The sequence below is a fragment of the Girardinichthys multiradiatus genome, chromosome 2, assembly GCF_021462225.1.
Source record: "Girardinichthys multiradiatus isolate DD_20200921_A chromosome 2, DD_fGirMul_XY1, whole genome shotgun sequence".
NCBI classification, from domain to species: domain Eukaryota; kingdom Metazoa; phylum Chordata; class Actinopteri; order Cyprinodontiformes; family Goodeidae; genus Girardinichthys; species Girardinichthys multiradiatus.
The window spans coordinates 8,682,557-8,702,339 of record NC_061795.1 but is presented as its reverse complement, the minus strand read 5'-3'; the positions used below and the strand labels follow the sequence as shown (position 1 = coordinate 8,702,339).

At 38.8% G+C, this 19,783-nt stretch overlaps 1 protein-coding gene across 1 annotated transcript in view; it reads right to left on the bottom strand.

Annotated features, from left to right (window-relative positions):
- cadps2 (Ca++-dependent secretion activator 2) overlaps positions 1 to 19,783 on the bottom strand; it is a 347,960-nt gene that overhangs the window by 86,735 nt on the left and 241,442 nt on the right. Inside the window, exons 20-23 of the mRNA XM_047345888.1 lie at positions 15,161 to 15,302; positions 14,189 to 14,293; positions 5,924 to 5,953; positions 1,099 to 1,254 (exon numbers count right to left, since the gene is read on the bottom strand). Of these exons, the coding sequence (XP_047201844.1) occupies positions 1,099 to 1,254; positions 5,924 to 5,953; positions 14,189 to 14,293; positions 15,161 to 15,302 (433 nt within the window). The remainder of the gene's footprint in view (positions 1 to 1,098; positions 1,255 to 5,923; positions 5,954 to 14,188; positions 14,294 to 15,160; positions 15,303 to 19,783) is intronic.

Here is a 19,783-nt window from a genome sequence, read left to right as displayed (position 1 = left end):
TAATCCGGCTTTTTCCCAAAGTTCAAAAAACATCACAGTTAGGTTGATTGATCTCTCTAAATTGCCCTCAGGTTTGAGCATGCGTGTGCACGGTCGTTTGTTCCGTGTGTCTCTGTGTTGCCCTGTAATGGACAGGTGACCTGACCAGGGCGCATCCTGCCTTTCGCCCAATGATCATTGGAGATAGGCACCATCTCCCCTGCGACACTGACAGGACAAGTGTGTGTAAACAGAAGTTGTGTAGCATTTTCTCCCTTTTGAGAAGAAGCTACTAAGCAGCAGCCACCCTGCCTGATTTGATATGAAGCTAATGACTATTCAAGTTATCCTTGAAGAAATACAATTTTTTTAACTAAATCAATATAAATGGTTATGAAGAACAAAATCCAGTCTTACCTTTTTTAACTGGTTATGTTTTTCAGATATTAGAGAGACAAAAGACACGGTGGAACGCTGCCCCTTAGTGTTGTGTCATTCTTGAATGATTCGTACAAACAAACAAATCATTTGAGTGAACAAACTGAATCGAATAACTTCACTAACTGAATCGTTCATTTCACAATTCAGCTGAGGTCAAGGAGCTTCCCGGTCGGGAGTTGAACGTCTGCATACTGTGACTCCTAGTAGGCGAATCACTCCTCAGCAGCAGTTCACTGTGAGTGCAGTGGGTTCACAAACCTTGACTCAGTGACAGAGCAAATGCATCACATCCTTCGTGCAGTAGGCAAGTGAGTGACACAGCGTCACTTCATGCACAGTACTAGTTGGCGAATCACTCCTCAACAGCAATTCCCTGTGTGTGTATACTGCACGAACAAACTGCATAAACTGAATGACTCGGTGAACGAATCTTTTGAACACATCATTTTAATGAACAGATTCTAGTGATTCAGTACACTCCAAAGATCTGCCGTTCCCATCACTACTGCACCTCGCTGTGGCAACACAGTGAGCTGCAGCGCTGTGCTGCCCAAAGACATGCCAGTTTAAAAATCTGGCAAAAGGGAAAAATATTGGCCAATTTATTGGCAGGCTGATAATATCGGTCCACCTCTAGTAATATTTACTCATGCTGTTAGAAAAGTTTTACTTTCTGACCTTTTAACACATGCCTCCATCATGTCACTGGCCATCAATTTGAGTCTTTGCTCCAGGTGTTTGGCAAACTCTTGCTCTGGCCAGTGGAGGTCCATCACAAACATCTGCAGAGCATCCAACTTCCAGAACAAATCCTCAGAGGTGGCTGATCCATTACTGCAGGGAATGTGGAGAGGGTCAGTAATAGGAAAGTGTTCAAACAACACAAATTTAAAAGAGCTGTCGAGTATAATCATGAAAGGAAAAGTGAAGACCTCAGCACATTTTACAGTAAAAATTCTGGAAAATCATTTGTGTTTCATGCTTTTTAACTTCCACAAACATTTTCTTTTTGTGGTGGATTGTACTAGTAACATTATATAGGCCACTTAATTGTGTCAAACATTTATCACTGCATAACAACTTCGACAAGCACTCTGTTGTTGACTGCTATCCAGAAAATGTGACAACAGGTGTTAATATTCATTATAGGACATCAATGTATTTCTCCCTGAAAGAAAATTGGAGAGTTCACTGACAAGTTCAGTTCTGATCCTGATATCATGCATCTTGCAAGAGTCCTACTGCATCACAGGTATTATCTACAGGTTCTGTCTCAGTAGCGGTTTGAGTGGTCAGTATGACTAGAAAAGCCCTATGTAAATTCAGTCCATTTACCATTCAGTACTCTTTTAATGTTTGCTGTTTCTGTGTTGTTAAGTCAGTAATGTTGACTTTTGAATATGTCTGCAGCCTTCTAATTTCAGACTCCTGCGTTAAAAAGAATTTAAAATTGCCGAATAAATTCCACCTTAGTTTGGTTTTTTGCTTAGTCATTCTGATACCCTCCAGCAGGCTGTTAAAAACAAAACTGCAATAGTCCACAATGGGACCAACAGATAAAATTTACTATTTACATTCTAATTATGTAATGAAAATCAAACAAAACAAAGATAAATGTTTATGGTGAGATCCTTATATAAAGCCCTTATATAGATATAATTTTTGAGGGTTAGAGCTACTGAAGAAACTGACCATGACTCAGATCCAGTGATCTGTTCAGTGTCAGCAGGCTTTACTGCAACCTGCTCAATGTGTGTTAATGTTGGGAAATTATGTGGATCCACATTTAAGGTAATGTGGCAGTCCTGGTATATTCTTGCCTTAAGTCACCCAGCCAATTGGTTGCACAGAATGCTTGATTGCAAAACACCTGGTATGTTGATGAGGTAATGTTACATCAGATAGTTACCAACCTTGATGCCACAGCTATTAGCAGCTTTCCCACTAAGCATTGAAACCTAAATATGGATTTTAACAGACAAAGCTTTGTCGTAACAGTACTTCCTGTCATTCGGCTCTTGTCGTTTGTAGTTATCTAATTTCTTTGTATTACACTGAGAAATTCTCTTCAAACCTCGTGGCTGTCACTGTTATGTTCTTTTAAAGCATAACAAACCTGACGTAAACAACTATAGTACATGGGAAGGCAACATCATGTGCTAATCCCTATAATTCCTTGCATGATTGCCAGGTGTTGAGATAACAGTATTGTTTTAGGTGATTTGTATCTGTGTCGCTATAATGCTTTCTCACCATTTCAAAATTCCCTTTGATTAGTTGATTATGACTCTTCAAACTCAAACATAAAAACATAATTTCAAACAAAATATCTCTTTGGGATTAATAAAGTATTTTTGAATTGAATGAATTCACAAATAAAGAATCGGTCATTAATCCTGTTGTCAGGTGGTATAAACATGCTGGAAATTTGTTCATCAATTTTATTTTCTTGAACATGACCTGTAGACCCCTGCCAACTATATACTGGTGATGTGGGTGCAAAGCTGTGTGTTTTCACAGAGTAAACAGCACCATGAGGCCAGAGACAGATGGACATCTCAGTGCTTTCTCTCCCTTGCAAACAGGTTAGACAGCAACACATGGCAACCCTCAGCACCATCAACATCCAAGTGTACAGCGCCCACAGCTAGAATGGCTGCCACAGGAGGATGGATGAGAAGGGGAGGGGGCAGTAACAAGTCCATCTAACTCCCTCATTTTTCTCACTTTGCCTTTAAAAGACTGTTACCTTAGAAGTGCCACACAGAAATAAATACTTTGGGTTGAGTCTGTGTTGCAATTAAAAGCTTGATGGCTATTCCCCTCATGTCTAATTACTGGTGCTCTTCTGTGAACATGCTCCGCCCTGCTCCCCGGGGAACGGGACGATCCCACTCACCCGTCTGTGCTTGTTAATGAAGTGCCAGCTTTTTCTCCCCTCTGTGTTTTTTCCTAGAGTAATGGACGGCCAAGTGAAGTGAGGTAGAGAAGCAGTGTGTACTGTGCTGTGGGGATGGCTGGCACAGTCAGACTGAAGTCTTTTTAAGAAAAACACCCTCAGTCTCCTGAGAACCCCCAAACTCTCTACCGCCCTCTAAAATGGCCATCTAAGCTAGCTGCCACATTTGAGGGTTTTCAAGCATGAACGACCTATTCAAGACCATGTCGCAGCATCTTAGTCAGAGTAAAGTGCGGACTTTGGCTAGGCCACCCCAACCCTTTACTTTGTTTAAACATTTAGAGGAGTGCTTGCTGGTATGCTTTGGATTATTGTCCTTCTGCATAACTTTACTGAGGTCACAAATGGATAGCCAGATGTTCTGGTTTTTCAACTAGAGACCATTCATGGTTCCAATAGTTACAGAAGGTTGTCCAGGTGCTGAAGCAGCAAAGAAGCCCAAGATCATCACACTTTATCACCATGTTTAACTGTAGGTATAATGTTCTTTTTTTTTAGAAATGTTTTGTTAGTTTAACACCAGATGTAACATGACTCACTTCAATTCAAATAGTTCCATTTCTGTCTCAACAGTTGACAGAATATTTTCCCAAAAATCTTGGAGATCATCGAGATGTTTTTTGGTAAATGTGAGACAGGTCTTTGTGGTCTTTTGGGTCAGCAGTGGTTCCAGGCATGGAACTCTCGCATGGAGGCCATTTTGGCCAGTCTCATTTTTTATTGTTGATTCATGAACTTTGACCCTAACTGAGGCAGAGAGGTTTGTTGAGCTTTAGGTGTTTTTGTGTTTTTCTGTGACCTCCAGGATGAGTTGTTGCTGCTCCTTGATTAACTTTGGTAGCCAGCCACTCCTGGAAATGTTCTACCATGTTTTCTCCATGTGTGGATAATAGTTCCCACTGTGATTCTTTGGAGTGCCAAAGCCTTAAAAATGGCTTTATAATCCTTTCTGGACTGATTGATGTCAGCAATTTTGTTTCTAATCCGTCCTTGAATTCCTTTAGATCCGGGTATGACATGTTGCTTTTTTGAGATCTTGCTTTTTTGAGATTTTGTTAAATACAGTGATAATGATGTTGCATTAAACGTCACTTTCTCACCTTAATCCATCTGACTAAAAATATTGCTAGCATGTGCCTTGTGAATGCATGGAACTAAGAAAATAATAGCCTACCAAGTATTAAACCCTTTTAGTTATTTGGTGACACTAATGTTGTGAATGATATTACAATGACAGCAGTTCAGTATATATACACAATAACTTAGAGTTTTTAAAATGGTTAATGACTGAATAAACAACTAGACTTAAAATTTGGATTATGATGATAAGAAACAATTTGAACTTTGATTTAGTGGAAAATTGAAAGTTTCAGCTTTGTGTTCATGCAGTGGTTCATCCAATTATAAAGATCCAGATCTAGTTTAATACAGGATGTCTCATGGCAAGAAAACCAGCAGCTTTGCATGTTATACTATTTAAAATACTGCAACTACATTGGGAAGAAAGTTAAATACTTCTATATTTTACAGAACAGTCTGTTCTATATTAAGGAGTGTTCAACCTCTCTCTATGTCACTCTGAACAATCACTGCACTTTAGTGGACATGTGATGTTTAAATGCTCTACATGTAGAGTGTTTTCTTAAAACTTATCCCCACTCTGAGCGAAAAGGCAAACAAACTTTTCAGGATTGAAAGCATGCTGGCATAACAACACTAATACATTTTAGTTCATTACACCGCAGATAATCTCCGGCTCTAGATTTTAAATGTAGTAACAATCAATTTTACTCTCAAAAGCAGCATTCAATGTAATTTTACTCCTGTTATGCAGCACTGTTTAATGACAATCTTGTGGGGCTTGCACACTGAATGTAGCATCACCTCTGCTATGCTCTAAAATCCATTCATTTGTTGTGTGCTCTGCAAAACAATAGCTTTGAACTGAGCGTTGTGACAGCCAAAAGACACAGAATATCTATCAGACTGCTCCAGACTAAGCAGAAAGCAGCAGGTCAGAGTGTAAACTGACCTCCTTGAAAACCTTGTGTCTAAATCATAGAGTCCAATTTTAATTTTTCTCCAATGTTTTTTTTTTTTCTCCTCCCCTATGTCTCATTATAACCAAGTTTCATTTTAAAGTGATCTTGGCACATAAAAATCATGTTTTGGCAAAAGAAAAAAAAAAATGTAGCCGTCTTTTGCGTCTGCTCTGTTGTGGATGAATAGAGCTTAGCACCATTGGTGTTGATTTCAGTTTAGCTCCACAGGGTTCACCACAGACTCATGCAGCAAGCGCAGTGAATGCCAGCGTTGGTGTACAAGCTCCCAACCATTGGGAGAACACAACAGAGAAGGGATGCTATGTAGGGTTTACATTCTACAGTGCAATTGAATGCGTTATTCATTGCATTATTACTGCTGTATTTTTTATTATTTTATTAGAAAGATAGTAATCTCAGCCCTGCGATCTGAGGCTGAAGTTGGGATTTAGTAAAGGTTTTTAACATTTTCTTATTATCAAAGAGTAGAAAATCAACTTACTAAATATCTGGTAGATTTACGCCTTGCAAGCTGCAACAGAAAATTAGTTGCTGAGTTATTAGGTTGAGAATCATTACATTTTGGCATGCACACTTCACAGCACAAACACCGGGGACACATGATCCATCAAAAAATCTTTACCAACAAGTCCCTAAGGCCTGAGTGAGGCAACAGCCGATGACTAAAAGGCCAAAGTGTCACACAAACAAGCTGAAACTGGAAATCCTACTTTGCTGTCAAGTACATAAATAATGCTTTGTTCACTCTCAGAGTAACAGCTAAGAAATAGAAATATCAGAAATACATTAAACTTCACAACTAGACAATAGCCGCATGCAGAAAATTAAAACTAAACTAAAATAGGAGAGTTCTTGAAAGAAGCAGATACCTTACATATTTATTTAGTAACAGCAACATTCTGACAGACAGAAATTCAACATGCAGGGCAATCTGAGTCAGTCCAGACTACAGGTCTTAATCTGGACTTGATACTATATGACCAAGGAACAGTGTGGTCTTGTCCAAAGGGTTCTAGCAGCCATTAATGTGGCACCTGTCATAAAGGCTGAATTCTTTCAATTGAATTGAAAAAGGATTCAGAACTTGCCCTGTCCTTTGAAACAGAATTCACTAAACCCATGTGTCATCAGGGTCCCTACACATTTTGGGAAATTACTTCCCCTTTTGCGGAAGTAATTTTGTTCTCTTCAGTGATGTCTTACCTGTTACCTGAAGTAAGAGGCTACAGCTGCACAAACATTAGCCGTTAGCACATCTGGCTGCTACTGTGCTGTCTGCGTCAATGTAACTTTGTGTACCTCTTGTGCATGAACACGTTCCTGAACTTTCATTACCTCCTTAAGGCAAAAGCTTGGAGGAAAAATGAGAAAGCTGCATGTGTGTTTGCGTGTGTGTGGCCACAAACGTAATTAAGATGTTACGCACACACAGGCAATTCTACCTGTTTTGTGAATTAAGCATTCTGAGCAGAGTAAGCTTAATGCATTTTTTTTTTCTAACTTTTTGTAACCTAATATTACATGCTATAAATCCTTGTCAAACCTCCTCCACACTGTGACACATTGTTTTTGTTTGTCAGACAGACAATTTTTTATAACAGGCCTATTTCTTCCAATCCATCCACCTCACCTTCATTCTCAAGTGTGGTAAAGAATAGCTTTATTTTTTAAGTTTAACTTTCTTAATCCTCTCTTACTGAAATAGTTTGGGACTTGTTGCCTTCTTTATGCCATCTTAACAGTATTTCATTAGGTCTTTTTAAAGGTGTATGATTTAATATAGCGTACAGATGAACAATACACTTTGGCCCTGTATTGTTGATCTAATCAACTCCTTCCAGAGGTCTGGTTGTTTTCCTGCTGCCTTCAGACATGTTGTGCAACCTCTCATCGAAAACACCAACCAGGATAACTCTGTTCTTTCAAATTTCAGTCACATCACTAGGCTAATGAGTCCTAATGTTATGGCAGCATCTTAGACTCTGAACTGTTCCACCTCTTTAGTCCATCCAGAGCCAGAAGGTCCATAAATGAACCTTTGGAAGAAACTCCAAAATTGCGGCTCAAACGTAGAAGTAACCAAGCCTTTTTAGTGGTGGTGCCTAACCTTAGCAAATCTTAGCTACACAAAGTATTGATGATTTTAACTTTCTTTTACAAAAACATTTCTATACTCTGGATTTTAGTTCAAACTGAACAGAATATTTTAGCTTTCATCGAGCTAATTGTCATATGCCTATGTAATCGATTTTCCTACTTAGTTGACTTTGTTCTGTTTAATTGTTTCAGTCTAACCTTTATTTAACCTGCAGCATTTTGGTCAGCTATGGTTGTAATGTGCAATAAAAAAAAACTTTGACTTGACTTTATTTTAAACAAGTTAGAATTATGTCAGCTGATATAGATATTTTGTAACAGCAACCAAATAGTCATAAAAAATCATAATTACAAATGTAGTCTTAATCCAACACTTTTCAGTTAAATTGTAGACTCATTTTGATTTCTGATGTTGGAAAATAAGTGCAGGTGTTTTGGGAATACGTTCACTATAAACTACAGTTTATGTAAAAAATCCAAACATCAAAGATATAAACACATACAGAACAGCAAATATTGCAGGATGACATGTTTAATACTCTAATATGTGAATGACATCATAATCTAAATACGCATTTTTAAATTTGATTGCAGATTAAATACACTGCTCAAAAAACAAAAAGGGAACACTTAAACAACATACAGGTCCTTCTCAAAAAATTAGCATATTGTGATAAAGTTCATTATTTTCCATAATGTAATGATGAAAATTTAACATTCATATATTTTAGATTCATTGCACACTAACTGAAATATTTCAGGTCTTTTATTGTCTTAATACGGATGATTTTGGCATACAGCTCATGAAAACCCAAAATTCCTATCTCACAAAATTAGCATATCATTAAAAGGGTCTCTAAATGAGCTATGAACCTAATCATCTGAATCAACGAGTTAACTCTAAACACCTTCAAAAGATTCCTGAGGCCTTTAAAACTCCCAGCCTGGTTCATCACTCAAAACCCCAATCATGGGTAAGACTGCCAACCTGACTGTTGTCCAGAAGGCCACTATTGACACCCTCAAGCAAGAGGGTAAGACACAGAAAGAAATTTCTGAACGAATAGGCTGTTCCCAGAGTGCTGTATCAAGGCACCTCAGTGAGAAGTCTGTGGGAAGGAAAAAGTGTGGCAGAAAACGCTGCACAACGAGAAGAGGGGACCGGACCCTGAGGAAGATTGTGGAGAAGGGCCGATTCCAGACCTTGGGGGACCTGCGGAAGCAGTGGACTGAGTCTGGAGTAGAAACATCCAGAGCCACTGTGCACAGGCGTGTGCAGGAAATGGGCTACACGTGCCGCATTCCCCAGACCTGGGCTACAGAGAAGCAGCACTGGACTGTTGCTCAGTCGTCCAAAGTACTTTTTTCGGATGAAAGCAAATTCTGCATGTCATTCGGAAATCAAGGTGCCAGAGTCTGGAGGAAGACTGGGGAGAAGGAAATGCCAAAATGCCAGAAGTCCAGTGTCAAGTACCCACAGTCAGTGATGGTCTGGGGTGCCGTGTCAGCTGCTGGTGTTGGTCCACTGTGTTTTATCAAGGGCAGGGTCAATGCAGCTAGCTATCAGGAGATTTTGGAGCAATTCATGCTTCCATCTGCTGAAAAGCTTTATGGAGATGAAGATTTCATTTTTCAGCACGACCTGGCACCTGCTCACAGTGCCAAAACCACTGGTAAATGTTTTACTGACCATGGTATCACTGTGCTCAATTGGCCTGCCAACTCTCCTGACCTGAACCCCATAGAGAATCTGTGGGATATTGTGAAGAGAACATTGAGAGACTCAAGACCCAACACTCTGGATGAGCTAAAGGCCGCTATCGAAGCATCCTGGGCCTCCATAAGACCTCAGCAGTGCCACAGGCTGATTGCCTCCATGCCACGCTGCATTGAAGCAGTCATTTCTGCAAAAGGATTCCCGACCAAGTATTGAGTGCATAACTGTACATGATTATTTGAAGGTTGACGTTTTTTGTATTAAAAACACTTTTCTTTTAGTGGTCGGATGAAATATGCTAATTTTGTGAGATAGGAATTTTGGGTTTTCATGAGCTGTATGCCAAAATCACCCGTATTAAGACAATAAAGGACCTGAAATATTTCAGTTAATGTGCAATGAATCTAAAATATATGAATATTAAATTTTCATCATTACATTATAGAAAATAATGAACTTTATCACAATATGCTAATTTTTTGAGAAGGACCTGTAACTCCAAGTAAATCAAACTTCTGTGAAATCAAACTGTCCACTTAGTGTAGGATCTCTGCTCCTCCCCTTCTGGTTGGTTCTGGCAGCTCATTGTCTGCAGCTGCAACGCATTCTCCTAATGAGCTCATGGGCTTCTTAAGGTAGCTGCTGATACAGACCTTTGCTGGAAAATACAGGATGAGATTATTAGAATAGAACAATGGGCAAATCAATGGGGATTTAAATTCTCAGTGGAAAAAACAAAAGTAATGGTGTTTACACAGAAAAGGAAAAGAGAAAATATAAAACTAAAATTATACAATCAAGTTTTAGAACAAGTAAAACATATAAAATTTTTAGGTATATGGTTTGATGAAAAAATTATATGGAAAGTACATATAGAAAAAATCATAGATAAATGCAAAAAAATATTAAACATTATGAGATGTATGGCTGGTATTGATTGGGGAGCAGATCGAACATCATTAAAAAGAATTTATACAGGATTAATTAGATCAAATATTGATTATGGAAGTATAATTTATGGATCAGCAGCAAACACTCATCTTATAAAATTAGACAATATACAACATCAAGCTTTAAGAATTTGTACAGGAGCAATCAGAACCAGTCCAATAGCAGCACTTCAGGTAGAGATGGGAGAGATGCCATTAGATCTAAGAAGGAAACAGTTAGCATTAATTACTGGATAAATTTACAAGGCAATAATCCGGATCATCCCACACGTGATATTTTAAAACCATGCTGGGAAAAAGAAAAAAAACAAGTTAAGAGTTTTGGTTGGATTATCAATAATATAGCAGAAGAATTTCAAATATATGAAAAAGAAATAAGTTTAATGTTGCCTTTGCCAGTAGTGCCACCGTGGCTATTACCAGAAGCAGTGGTGGATATGGCATTGATGGAAAAGAAAAAGGATACGAAATGTAGATTAGATTCAAGTATAATACAGGAATATATAAACAATTACTATCATTATGTCCAGATTTACACAGACGCATCAAAAACAGATGAAAAATGGGAGTAGCATTTGTAATACCAGAATTTAAAATAAAAGTAGGAAAAAGAATTACAGATGGATTATCAGTATATTCAGGAGAATTATTAGCCATATTGTTAGCAGTGCAGTGGGTGGAAGATATAAAACCATTAAAAACAATCGTTTGTTCAGATTCAAGTTCAGCATTATTAAGTTTAAAACATAATCATTCAGAGGGTAGACCAGACATTTTGTTGGAAATAAAACATACTTTATTTAGAATACAAAGAATGGGATTAATATTAGTGTTTTTATGGGTACCAGCACATGTAGGAGTTGGAGGGAATGAGAAGGCGGACAGGATGGCAAAGAAGGCAACACAAAACAACATTAGCTTTATAATAAATATTAGTAGGTTAGAGGCAAGAAATATAATTAAACAGACAATCAGGAAAGAGTGGCAAAAAAGGTGGGATGAAGAAAAGAAAGGAAGATGGTTTTACAGAATCAACAAGATAGTAGGAGAAGTAAGAACAGGAAGAAGGAGTAGAAAAGAGGAAAGATTAATTACAAGATTAAGACTAGGACATACAGGACTTAATTCTACATTGTTCAAGATAAAGAAACATAATACAGGAAAATGTGATTATTGTGGAGAGGAGGAAACAATAGAACATGTAATATTGAAGTGTCAGAAATATGAACAAGAAAGAACAATTTTAAGGAGAGAATTTGTAGGTATTAAAGAAAATTTTATATTGAGAGATACTTTGCAAAGAAGTTTAGGTAGCAAACATATTCAAATTATAATTAGATTTTTCAAAAGCACTAAATTAATAAATAGAATTTGATTGTTGTAATAGTAAATAAGATTTAAAACCATGAAGAACCACACTCCATACCAGTCGGTGGCGGTAATGCACATCTTCAAGTTATTTGCCAACTGCCAAAAAATAACACAGAAGAAGAAGAAGAAGATCTTTGCTGGAACATAACCTCAGTTATGTGGACTCCTGTCCAGCCTATCCGTCTGCCTGTCGACCTGCCTATCTGCCTACCTGCCTGCCTGCCTGCCTGCCTGCCAACATCTGGTAATACTCTCTCCTAAGGACTGCACTGTAAATATTCTCATCACCAGTACTCTCTCTCTCTCTCCTTGGATTCCTGGGTTTACCTCTTCCTCCTCTGGCTTCTGGACAACTCCAACTCAAGATTCCTTAAACAAAGTCTACAGTAGAAATAAACCTCATTTACTGTCTTATCATGTGTGCTGAGTCTGTTTCATCCTCTGGTTTTGTTCTAATTCGACTATCTAAGCAATTTATGATACTTAGGAAGCAACACTGATTGACAATCAATTTCACATGCTGTTGTGCAAATGGAATAGACAACAGGGGGAAATCTTTGACGATTAGCAAGACACACTCAATAAAGGAGTGGTTCTGCAGGTGCGGACCACTGACCACTTCTCAGTACCTATGCTTTCTGGCTGATGTTTTGGTCACTTTTGAATGTTGGTGGTGCTTTCACACTCGTGGTAGCATGAGACGGACTGTACAACCCACAAATGGCTCAGGTAGTGCAGCTCATCCAGGATGGCACATCAATGCGAGCTGTGGCAAGAAGGTTTGCTGTGTCCAGAGCCTGGAGGCACTACCAGGAGACAGGCCAGTACACCAGGAGACGTGGAGGAGGCCGTAGGAGGGCAACAACCCAGCAGCAGGACCGCTACCTCCGCCTTTGTGCAAGGAGGAACAGGAGGAGCGATGCCAGAGCCCTGCAAAATGACCTCCAGCAGGCCACAAATGTGCATGTGTCTGCACAAACGGCTAGAAACCGACTCCATGAGGATGGTATGAGGGCCTGACGTCCACAAATGGGGGTTGTGCTCACAGCCCAACACCGTGCAGGACACTTGGCATTTGCCAGAGAACATCAGGATTGGCAAATTCGCCATTGGTGCCCTGTGCTCTTCACAGATGAAAGCAGGTTCACACTGAGCACACGTGATAGACGTGACAGAGTCTGGAGACACCGTGGAGAGCGATCTGCTGCCTGCAACATCCTTCAGCATGAGCGGTTTGGCAGTGGGTCAGTAATGGTGTGGGGTGGCATTTCTTTGGAGGGCCACATGGCCCTCCATGTGCTCGCCAGAGATAGCCTGACTGCCATTAGATACCGAGATGAGATCCTCAGACCCCCTGTGAGACCATATCCTGGTACGGTTGGTCCTGGGTTCCTCCTAATGCAGGACAATGCTAGACCTCATGTGGCTGGAGTGTGTCAGCAGTTCCTGCAAGATGAAGACATTGAAGCTATGGACTGGCCCGCCCGTTCCCCAGACCTGAATGCGATTGAGCACATCTGGGACATCGTGTCTCGCTCCATCCACCAACGTCACATTGCACCACAGACTGTCCAGGAGTTGGCGGATGCTTTAGTCCAGGTCTGGGAGGAGAACCCTCAGGAGACCATCCGCTGTCTAATCGGGAGCATGCCCAGGCATTGTAGGGAGGTCATACAGGCACGTGGAGGCCACACACAATACTGAGCCTCATTTTGACTTGTTTTAAGGACATTACATCAAAGTTGGATCGGCCTGTAGTGGGTTTTTCCACTTTAATTTTGTGTGTGACTCCAAATCCAGGCCTCCATTGGTTAATAAATTTGAGTTCCATTGATGATATTTGTGTGATTTTGTTGTCAGCACATTAAACTTTGTACAGAACAAAGTATTCAATGAGAATATTTCATTCATTCAGATCTAGGATGTGTTATTTGAGTGTTCCCTTTATTTTTTTGAGCAGTGTATGATAACGAACAAGAAGTAGTTCATTTTAAGGCTGTGAACCTGAACATCTATGAAAATGAATCAATTTATCTGAACCTGGTTAATCTGAATTCAGAACTAGTTCTCAAAAAGGGAGAACTTGTACACATTCATAAGGCTTTTTCACCAGAGACGTTCTAGTTCTTAACCAGGGCTAGTGCTAGAGCCCATTCCTAACTGGTTCTGTAAATATACCAGTTTGCTTTTCCACCACGAAAGTTGCTGGGCCATGTCAGAGCCATGTTATTACTTCTTCATACCTGTTTAATTCAATTATTGTCTGATCCTCCATGGTGTTACACTGTTTTTGTGAAGGATTATAGTGCATAAAAACTATTTAACAACACAAATAATATTATTTAGCCCAGCATCCCATTGAAATAGATGTTCTAATTTCCCCACCTTTCTTTATTATTGAAGTTTTAAACAACCAGTGGGGGTGGTGAACTCTCCACAATCTTTAACAGCTTATCTCTGAGAATGAATTGGAATAAAGAAGCTCCAAATTATTAAGATATAAATGTCAATGATGAGTGCACACAAACTCAAACTTGTGGGACTTCTCTCATATGCTTTGAAGACCTATAGCGTAGACCCTCAGAGGCATCACTCGGTCCACCATACATACGTGTTCTCATAGAGAGGTCCAATCCAAGCAGGCACAGAGAAGCTGGGCATCTGTGGCAAAGTGAGGGGAAGGCTCGGAACTTTAGGAAGATTGTTAGCTAACAATCTGCCGGGTCCGATCCGGTCAGGAAGGATGATTTTAAAAGAATAAAAGGAAAATGGAAACAGGTAAAAGAGAAGGAGTAAAAGTAACAGTAATCTTTGTTCCTTTGTTTATGATGGGCTCAAACAATTATTCAAGACATTTAATCAACTATTCTATTTGTTTCCATTCCCAGAAAGTTAGAAGGTTCATGCTGTTTTCTTGTTTATTTGTCTTTGCTGATAAGTGTGGAAAACTGTCTGTCCAGTTCCCTTTTATTTTGTGGTTTAAGTCACTTTGAAGCAGCAACCAGCATCACAGGAGTGTGACTTAATAAAAACAATTCCTGCTGTCAAAAGCAGCAATAAAACAAAGAGTCTGACATAGACCCAGAGGAAAGCTGTGTTACAACTACTTAGAAATGTGCTATGCAACTACAGAACCATGTTTGAAAAAAATGATGCTGAAACATTTTAAACATAAAACATTTTGTCCTGCCTGCATAAAGATTATTTCACACAAACTTGTAACAGATCTTCTTCAACTGACAGAGCTGAAAGATAGAAAACATCTGACTAGAGATGGTCTAGTTTGCATTTGAACGAAGAGTTACGTGGACAACACAAAACTAAATTATTGGTCAAATGAAAAGTGAAAAGCTGTAGTTAACTTGTTTATTTTACCTCAATCTACCAAAACTCTGTTAAACCAGGCTAAATAAGTCTGACTTCCAACTTATTTTATCCATTTAGTATTGCAAATGTATTTCAGATGAACAAACATAAGTAGATGGAAAAAAACAGAAAATGGATATTGCAGATAGAGCTGATGTAGCACCACCCTAAAAGTCACTACTGCTCCAAAGCTAACACAGCTCACATGTGCCCTTACTTGACTGACTGCCAGGTCTCCTGCTGAAAGCCACGGTGGATGGACTGGGCAATAGATGTTTCCATGAGATCAATGTATCGCACCACCAGAGGGATGAACAGATCCTGCAGGTGTTTGTGGAATGGTCCATTGCAAAGATGAGCTGTGGAGGTGGGACCAACAGGATTTTTAGTTTTTCATGATTTTTCATTTTAAAAACATATCTCTTCAAATTGACATTTTCAAACAGCATATTGATGCAAATGACTTTAGCCAAGAAACTCATGTTTCACAAAATCTTTTTGATTTTGTTTTCTGTTTTTGCCTAACCGCATACATGGCAGGAAAAAATATGAGCATTCGCCAACCTTAAACTTTTTTACACTCTGAAACATTAAAATCACAAACTACAATGTGCTTTGTTGGGATTTTAAGTGACCAACTAAAAGTAGAGCACAATTAAGTAGTGAAAAGAAAATACATACAGTTTTTAAAATTGTTCACGAAAACCTGAAAAGTGTAACTTGCAGTTGTATTCAGGCACCTTTACACTCCTGAATAAAATCCAGTACAACCAATTCCCTTCAGAAGCCACAACAGAGTGTGCCTGTTCTCCTTCTGGAATTAGAGGTTTGTTCGAGAACATTACAGGACAAACAGCATCATAAAGGAACACAACAGTCTGCAGAGTTGAATGACTCAATGCTGATGTGGGAATTCAGCCATTTGGTTCAGGTGAATTGGAAAAGGGTTGCATCTAAAAGCGGCAGGATGGTATCTCTCAGGGAATAGAGTTGGGCACCCTTGATTTAGATCAACGTATATGCAAGAGTGACAATGACCCAGTCAAAGTCCAGACCTAAATCTAATTTATAATATGTGAAAAGCTTAAATATTGCTCTTCATCCGATCTGACTCAGCTGACACTATTTCGTAAAGAATTGTCAAAAACTTCAGTCTGCACATGTGCAAAGTTGGAAGAGCCATAGCCCAAAAGAGGTCCAACACTGTATTGACTAAAGAGTACTGAATAAAAATATACCTTTAAGAGTTGCTCAAATTACATCATGGTAATACTCTCTAAAGTGTTCTGTAGAAAGACTTGTAATGCAATTTCTGCATGTAAACTTGGGTATTTAAGTTAACTTTCAAAGCTCAAAGATGCAATAGACATTTATTATTGTGACATTAGACAAAAGAAGTGATCTAAAACACAGGTGAATAAAACCATGGAACCAAAGAAAAGATTAAACATGTTCAAGTAAAGTTAAAAGCCCCACATGTCACTTGTAAAGGTTATTTTGATAGAAACTGGCCTGACAACCAAGAGTTCTAATCAGGTCTGAGCATAGAACATAACAGTTTCAGCAGAAGACCCAATCCAAATGTGTGCTTGGAGGAAAGTTTGTGTTGCTACATTGCACTGAAGCAACATGTTCACTACCAGACACACAAAACCATTGTAGGTCTGAAAAAGAAGGATAAAAAAAGAAAAGCTGTGCTGAGTTTCTCCCTACACACAACACATTTTCGCAAACTATGAAGGTGTCTGGTTTGCCATGTTCTGATAACTTACCTATTAATGACTGATTGTTCTACAGTACCAACCCTGACGTTTTATATGGGCACACTCATGTTGTATCTTGCTGTGAAGATGAATTGCAGATAGCTGGTAGCAGGTTGGCTTCTTGGAGGGGAGTCACATTTGAGAATGAAATGTTTTATTCTCTGCTCATTATGACTTCTTGAGAGCCAAAGGGTATTAATAGCTAAAGGCAAGCCCAAAATTTACACCCATGTTCATGCTTTCCAGTCTATAGTCTTTAAGTTACACATGCTACACGTGGTTTAGAATGATGTGTGTAAAACAATGTGCTTCTAACAGGTTTCCTATGTTAAAATAAGAGTAAACTAAGGTTTTGTTGAAAATACCTTTAAAGAGTGGCCCCAAGTCTTCAGTGGAAGAAAATTCCTATATGAAAACATGTACAAGTAGTTGTAAGAGTTAGGTTCTGTCAATAGGCTCGATTTCTGGTACCGTCTGTGACAAAGCAGCTGTTCATTGCATCATACACAGCCCCCCCACTATATCCCGCCTGTGGGTTTAAGACAGGCAAATAACTCCTGACAGACTGTGCCAGTCCACAGAGAGACCAGGGGAAAGAGTATTCGGTGAAAAGCGAGCAAGTGAGTCTCCCAGGACTTCATTAGTTTTAATTCCTTTCTCTCTGCTCCATCATAATTAACACTAGCCTTTTTGCCCTCCAGAGAGTAAAACCTGCCTCCACCATAACTGTTCGCCTTCACATGTTGACAATCAAGTGAGCATTTAAATAATCAGGATAACAACTGAGGGACGGTACACTTACTACAGTTACAGTAAGTCACCGAAACTCAGCTGACTGGTGGTTACTGCTGAGGCGTTAAAATTAATCTCTATGAAGAATCACAAACAAATATAGATGTTATTTTATCTTATTTGAACAGAGATGCATCGTTTTCATCTCATTCTGTTTATTGTTAGAAGCTAGGGGACGTTATTTGTGCAAAACCAGTGAAAACTATGTTTCAGCTTGGCCCATGTTTCGTCTCATTTGATTGCCTCATTACATTCCAATTCAAGATGGCTTGTGTTGTGACACTTGGAATAATTACAGCCTGAGCAGAAGATGGTAATTAGAAAGAATATAAGAGATGGGCTAAAAAATTAGATTTGTTGGTTCTTTACAAAATGATACTAGATTTTTTTTTGTTCCCAACATTGCCCTTGGGCTGTCTGTCTATCTGGCTGCCTGTCTGTTACTGTAGTTGAGGTACTTGGGCAGCAGCCATGTTAAATAACGCTTTCCATCTCGCCAAATCTCTGCTGGCTCAAAGACAAAGTGCTTCAGCCGGCTAACTGCTCCATATGAATTCAATGAGCCCGGATTTTTCTCCATCAGTCGAATCAAAAGTTAACACTAAATTTTGGTCCATTGGAATAAAACTATATTAGTGCAATGTTGATATTTCTCAAACTTTAGTGTTTTAGATTTGGTTATCTTACACTATGTTTGGAGCTTGACTTGTCCAGGAAAGAAAAAGTAGTTACAAAAACAAGTAGGCCAAGCAATTTCATTATCCATGAAATCATATAGTGTTGCTTTGTTGAATGTTTTCTAGATGGTTATTTGCTCACAAATACCTCCTTTTGATCCACAGTAGTTCTTTGTTTGCAGCTGCTGTTTTGCATCAGTACCTAAGAGTTAAGAAAGAGTTTTCCTTTACCTCCCTTCTTTAATATTCTCCATTTGGTTGTTTTTTGAAACATTTTTAGATACTGTTGTTTTAAATACCCCTTCAAAAACTACTACTTCTTTGGTGGTTAAAAGTGAAAATGTTAGAAGGAAAAAAACATCCAACACTAGAAAGAAAGCAAAGAAAGCCGTGGTCGGATTTTAATTATTAGTATGAATGTCCTAATAATTATTTCGAAGATTATACAACACACTGTTTCAGTCATTGGTTCAAATAAAAATTAGGTGCATATGCTTATGGATAAAAAAAAAAAATATCCCAATGATTCTTGGTTCATTTGTCCTGAGCAAGTTGCACCTTAACCATATTTGTAGCCGTCATCAAGCTTCTGGCATCATTCAGGCTGAACCACAGTTCTTGGCACAGTTGGTAGAATTCATTAATTTGGTTCCTTACCTGACAAGAACTAAAGTTTTAACCGTAGTCCAGAATCCTAAAAACTATTTCTGTTGTGTATTTGGAATCATTGTCATGCTGGAACATCTAGCTGCCACAGTTTCAGGGGTTTAGCTGTTGGTTTGATTTGAAATAGAAGAACTAGGAGGTCCTTTTTAATAACTGCATTCAGTTTTTAATGCACTTTATAAAAATAGACATAAAGTGCCTGGTGAAAGTACACGGCCCCCTTGAATTGGTCAACCTCTTGCCACTTTTCAGGCTTCATACATAGAGATATAAAATTCAAATTTTTTGTTAAGAATCAACAACAAATATGGAGGTAAATTTGTCTCAATATTATTCAATCAAACAAAAAACTAATCTCAATCAAAAAATATTAAGTTGTGATCAAAACTTTCAGAGTTGTAATGATTTTGTTTTAAATGGAATATTTTATTTTGGGGTGAAAAAAAACTTGTTTGATAAAATATTTTTTTGGATTAAAATGACTCATTTTTTCTTACAAAGAGAAAAAAGTTATTTGCAAAACATAAACTTTTATTTACGCATGTCAAAAATCTTTGGTTACGAGTCTCGCTTTTTTGGTTTTGACGATCTCTGTTTTTGGTTGAACTCAACGAATTTTGAGTGCTGGGAACATGAACATCCTGGGCGGGGCCTAGAGACGAACGCTGTAAGACGTTTCCCTATTGGTTAGCGCTGACTAAAGCCGCAGACTCTGATCCCCCCCACCTCTGAACCTCTGCTCGAACTGCAGGGCTTGCAGCGTCGCTTCAGTGAGGAGACATCAACTGTACAGAAGAAAACTGCGGTCAAGTGAGCCGACAGTCAGAAATACGCGGTCACGCCAGCCGACACTAGCTCTCTCTTAAAGATTAGTGTCGGGCAACAGTTGAGAAAATAAGAGAAAAATAGAAAAGTAACCTACAGAACATTTATATTAATTAC